The following is a 6000-nucleotide window of genomic DNA, read 5'->3' on the forward strand; positions in this document are numbered from 1 at the left end:
AAGAAAAAGTGCTAATGGGAGAAGTGTCAACTTCTACAAAAGAATGTCATAGAAATAGTGCATCCAAAAGACAGATTTCTGGGCACTTATTCAAGACTCTTTTTGGTTCCAAAGCCAGACGGTTCTTTCAGACCCATTCTAGATCTCAAGACCGTCAACAAATTTATTCTAAAAAAGAAGTTTCATATGGAAACAAAGTCCGCAACTCGTATGATTCAATGAGAAAACTGGCTGATTTCTCTGGATCTAAAAGACGCCTATCTACACGTTCCCATCGCAGACCCCAGCAAAAGATTCCTAAGGTTCGCTATCAACTTCCAGAGTCGGACTCTTCATTACCAGTTCAGAGCTCTTCCCTTTGGTTTGTCTTCAGCCCCAAGAGTGTTCACAAAGATTCTGGCAGTCATTTCAGCAGATTTAAGGGGAAAAGGCATCAATGTCATCCCTTATTTAGACGACTGGCTTTTGATTGCAGACTCCAAAGAAATACTATCTAGACCTCAAAACGGCTTTAGACACTTTAAAAAAAATCATGGTTGGTTGATAAATTTCATAAAGTCGGAATTGATCCCAGTTCAAAGAATTCAGTTCCTGGGTCTGATTATAGACACACTCGTTATGAAAATATTCCTTCCAGAAGAAAAAAGAACGAAGATTGCCCTGGCTATTCAGAACCTCAGAGAAAGAAGTTGGTGCTCCATCAGAGATGCAATGAGTTTGCTTGGTCTTTTCACAGCCTCCATCCCAGCAGTCAATTGTGCAAAGGCCAGAATGAGACCCCTTCAAAGAAACATTTTAAGCTGCTGGAACAGGCAAACGTACAGCTTAGACATGCCTTTTAAAACCCAAGTCATGCGCTGAAGAGTTTTCTCTGGTGGACCTCGTCTCATTTCCTACAAACAGGCCTCTCGTTCCAAATGAAGTTGGTCAAAGTTTTAACAGATGCCTCAGGTCGCGGCTGGGGTGCTCATTTAGGAGAAAAGAAGAAACCAGGAGTTTGGCAAGTAAAAGATTTAAGTTCATCGAACTACAAAAAACTGAAGGCTGTCTGGTTGGCTCTCATTGCTTTTCGGAATCAAATCCAGAATCAACATGTCCAGATCAGGTCAGACAATTCTACAACAGTAGCTTATATAAACAAACAAGGACGAACAAGATCAACGAGTTTGGAAGATATGTGTTCCAGAATCATGCTGTGGTCAGAGTTCCACCTTCTGTCAATTTCAGCTGTTCACTTAAAAGGAGAATTCAACGTACTGGCAGACGATCTAAGTCGTCAACATTTAAAGCAAGCAGATTGGTCCCTTTCTTCCCAGATCTTCAGTCAAATCTCAAAGAAATTTGGTTATCCAGAAATGGCTTCAAGATCAAACAAGAAAACAAGAAGATTTGGATCTCTAAACCTGGCAGACAGACCAGAGGTCATAGACTCTTTTTTAATTCCCTGGAAGTTCGACCTGGCTTACGTGTTTCCTCCTATTTCTCTTATTCCCAGAATTCTTCAGAAGATCAGGATAGAAAGGGTGAGAATAATCCTAATTCTCCCTTGGTGGCTGAGAAGAAGTTGGTTCTCAGTTCTCCTAAATATTCCCGGATCAACCTTTTGGAAACTTCCCCTGTCAGTAGACATACTGGAACACTCCATAGTACCTCTTCTGACTCTGAGGAAATTCAAATTGACGGCATGGTGTCTGAATACCAGATATTAAAGAGAAAGGGTTTGTCTCCTGATGTTAAGATTTTGATGGCTGCTAAAAAGGATTCTACCTCCAAGATTTATTTCAGAATATGGAAGAAGTTTTGTTCTTGGTGTGTCAGGGTCAAGGAAAATCCAGTCTCCGCTTCCATTCCAAACATCCTTAGTTTCCTTCAGATGGGCTTTGCGAAAGGTTTAAAACCAGCCACACTCAAAGTCCAACTTTCAGCTATCAGTTTTTTTGTTCAGATACTTGGCTTCAAATATCCTAATCTCCAGATATTTTAAGGCGCTGTTTCGTTTGGTTCCTACCATCAGGGAAACTTGTTCTCCATGGGATCTTAATTTGGTTTTATCAGCTCTCTGCGAACCTCAGTTTGAACCTCTAGAAAAGTCTTCTGTGAAGGTTTTATCATTCAATTTGTTTTTGGTGGCCATTACCTCGGCTTAAAGATTGGGAGAACTTCAAGCTCTTAATGCGACTTTTTCTTTTTTAGTCTTCCATCAAGACAAAGTAGTGTTAAAGCTGGATCCTTCTTTTACCCCCAGGGTATATTCTTCCGCTACCATCATTAGAAGTTAAATTCCACTGTCTGGACGTTAAGAGATCTCTGCTTCAGTACCTGGAAAGTACAAAGGCCTTTAGGAAATCTAACAGACTTTTTTTGTCTTGTTTCATGGCCCTAGGAAAGGTTTGATGGCTTCAAAAGGATCTCTGGCCAGATGGTTAAAGGAATGCATTTGTCTGGCTTATTCCTCATCCAACGTTGCGGTGCCTTTCTCCATTAAAGCTCATTCTACCAGAGCTATATCCTACATCGTGGGCCCTGCGGGCTTCAGCTACGCCTTCTCAAATTTGTTCTGCAGCCACGTGGTCATCTCTGCATACGTTTGCTAAACATTACAAATTGGACATACTGGCCTCGCTAAACGCATCTTTTGGGCACAAGGTGTTACAAGCTGTTGTGAAATGAGTCCCGCCCTTAGGGAATTGCTTTGATTAATTTTGATAAATAATATATTTATATATATATATTTTTTTTATTTTTATTTTTTTTTTCATGATAAAGATGTGTGTATTTCATAAACTAATAGCCCCAAGGGGTTTGTGTACTCGCTATAAACTTGACTTCACAATTGCAAAATGTAGGCTTAAACAGAGTTAGGGAAACACAATTCCCTTTGACTTTTGACATGCATTTGTAGCTATTCTGGTGACTAAATGCAATTTGTGCAATTGTACAACTTTCTTGCTTTTCCTTATTTTTCAGCTTCCATACCTGTTGGATGGCGATGTCAAGCTGACTCAGAGCAACACCATCCTGCGCTATATCGCAAGCAAGCATGGATTGTGTAAGAGTCTTTCTTTTTTTTTGTAGACCACTACACTTTAAACACACACACACACACGTCTTCCTTTTAACTCATAGACATGTGTTGCTCATGACTCTCGTGGGGGTTAAAATCTAAAGGGATGACTTTAAATTCATCATAGCTACCGTATATACTCGAGTATAAGACGAGTTTTTCTGCACATTTTTTGTGCTGAAAAACCCCCACTCGTCTTATACTCGAGTCACTGTCTGTATTATGGCAACTTACATTGCCATAATACAGACCAGGACTGCCGGGCTCATTACAAGCCCGGCGGTCCTGTTGGGGGCTGGCAGCGAGCTGTAACTTACCTTTCCTGCAGCTCCTGTCAGCTCCCTCCTCCTGCGTTCCGGTCAGCTCCCACTGTAAGTCTCGCGAGAGCCACAGGGTCAGAGAACCCATGGCAACGCTCCACGCGGCAGTCACACCGCGAGACTTACAGTGGGAGCTAACAGGGGAGGTGAACAGAGCGCAGGAGGAGGGAGCTGACAGGAGCTGCAGGAAAGGTAAGTCACAGCTTGCTGCCAGCCCCCCTCCTACACAGCCAATGCCACTGGACCACCAGCGAATGAGAGCCCCCCTCCCTGGCCAGCTAACAAGCAGGGATAGGGGACGAAAAAAATAAATAATGTAAATAATATAATAAAATAAAAAATGTAATTATATTCAAATAAAAATATTAATATTAAAAACAATGTAATGATTAAAAAAATAATAAAAATGCCCACCCACCCCTCCAACGTTACACACTCTTCATCACATACACACACTCTGCATCACATACACACACTGCATTATATACACACACTGCATTCATACACACACACACTCTGCATTTTATATATACACACACTGCATTCATTATATACACAAAATAAATATTCAATTAATGTAATTTTTTTGGGATCTAATTTTATTTAGAAATTTACCAGTAGCTGCTGCATTTCCCACCCTAGTCTTATACTCGAGTCAATAAGTTTTTCACAGTTTTTTGGGGTAAAATTAGGGGTCTCGACTTATATTCGGGTCGACTTATACTCGAGTATATACGGTAATTGCAATCAGTACTGAAAAGATTGGAATAAAGAAAAAGATCAACTAAAAAGTAACAAATTTGTTTGGCTTATTATCATGTAGCTTATCAAACAATGTTGTAGTTTCTATTGTTAATAAGTACAATGCCTTCGATCCAAAGTGTGTATTTTAAAAGTGGACCTAACAGTTTCTGGTTTCCTCATGTTTTGTATTATTGTAAGGTGGTGATCCACTAATTTAAAAAGAAAATAAACTTTATGCAAAGTGTCATTATTAAATGAGGCTTCTCTCCCTGCTTGTGGAAGTGGTAAGCAACATGTATTGGTTTTTTCATGTAGCAGGTGAGCAGTGGAGGGTAATAATCTATTTCTATTTTAGACTTATGCACTCTGTAGATGAAATTTTATTATTACTGGCTTAAACTTGTTCTCAATACTTTACGACTGTTTCTCCTTTCCAGGTGCTGAAACTGAAAAAGATAAGATCATTGAATCCCTACTTGAGAACCAGTTTTGGGATTTTCGGATGGGTCTTGTGCATATTGCCTACAACCCACAATTCGTAAGTGAAGATAAAGATGAGAAATGCAGCAAGTGTATTATCTTAACAAACTATACAATTATCTTTCTTCCAGGAAACTCTCAAGGGACCATACCTTGAACAACTACCTACAGCCTTGGCACGTGTTTCTAAATTCCTTGGGGACAGACAATGGTTTGTAGGAGACAAGGTAATCTACCACTGTTCTAGGTCTGTTTTATTACTCGTTCATACCTTTTTGCATGTATGATTTCATTGTACAGATACATGGAACACCCTAATTACACGGAATTGAGTGTCAGGTGCAGAGTAGATGGGTCTATATTGAAATTATATGCTTTTCCTAGATCACTTTCATTGACTTTGTCGTGTATGATGTTTTGGACCAGCACCAGATGCTAGAGCCAACTTGTCTTCAAAACGTCCAGAACTTGCAGGACTTTCTGAACCGGTTTGAGGTAAATCTTGCATGCTTTTTCTCTTCCTTTTCGCGATGTTATACAGAGTATAATTGTATTATTCTTCCATTCTTCAGGCTCTTCCTACTATTGCTGCATATATGAAGTCTCCTCGCTTTATGAAGACCCCCATACATAATCGGATGGCATTCTGGGCTAACAAAAAATAAGTTGCCTCTAAATCAAATCCGTGTTTACATCCCAGTCTAAGTTCTCAGTAATCCCATCTTTTATTCCTACATCTTAATTTCATGTAAACTGCTAACAATAAATCCACACTAACTACTGCTACTTCTTCGTATTACTCAAACTGTCACTTCAATGGGGAAATGCCTGTTGGCAAGGAGAAAACGTTTTTAAATAACTTTGTCTAAAAAATTTAGAAGAAACAGCTAAAGTGTGTGGTGAAAGACAGCCTGGCTCAAACAACTACCTATAGTGCCGAGGCCATTCTTTCTTCTACCTCTCTTGGTTCAATCAAAGCCTTAAAGCTATAGAAGTAAAGAGTTAATTCCAAATGATCATGTGCAAAATTGTGTTTTTGTGACAATTGGGATTCTCCATCTTTTGGTACAATAGAAAGGGGGTAAGAAGCAATTAAGAGGAAGGTGATTTGTGTGGATGAGTGTTGAATGATTTGGGGAGAAAAGGGGTACTAAGGTTTGTTAGCTTACATGATTTTTGTTAGTTTTGCAAAAGCACTAAATCTCCTGCCACCCTTTACAGCTTTGTAGGGAAATGTGACAAGTGTTAACAAGCTGCATGTGGTAAACATGCTAATGAGTTTGTATTCGCTTTCTCTGACATTTGAGAGACATTTGAATATATCCAAAAGTTTATCAATGCAGATAATCACAGGATGCGTTTCCCAAGTTCATGTGCATGGGCCAGGAGTGT

General features: G+C 39.6%; 1 protein-coding gene across 1 annotated transcript in view; it reads left to right on the forward strand.

Moving 5' to 3' along the window:
- Positions 1–5624, forward strand: part of LOC134590053 (glutathione S-transferase Mu 2-like) — a 28561-nt gene extending 22937 nt beyond the window's left edge. The window contains exons 4-8 of the mRNA XM_063444375.1: positions 2968–3049; positions 4566–4666; positions 4740–4835; positions 4993–5103; positions 5181–5624. Coding sequence (XP_063300445.1) covers positions 2968–3049; positions 4566–4666; positions 4740–4835; positions 4993–5103; positions 5181–5273 — 483 coding nt within the window. The 3' untranslated portion in view covers positions 5274–5624. The remainder of the gene's footprint in view (positions 1–2967; positions 3050–4565; positions 4667–4739; positions 4836–4992; positions 5104–5180) is intronic.
- The last annotated feature ends 376 nt before the right edge of the window (positions 5625–6000 follow it).

This window comes from Pelobates fuscus, chromosome 1, assembly GCF_036172605.1.
Source record: "Pelobates fuscus isolate aPelFus1 chromosome 1, aPelFus1.pri, whole genome shotgun sequence".
Taxonomy (NCBI): domain Eukaryota; kingdom Metazoa; phylum Chordata; class Amphibia; order Anura; family Pelobatidae; genus Pelobates; species Pelobates fuscus.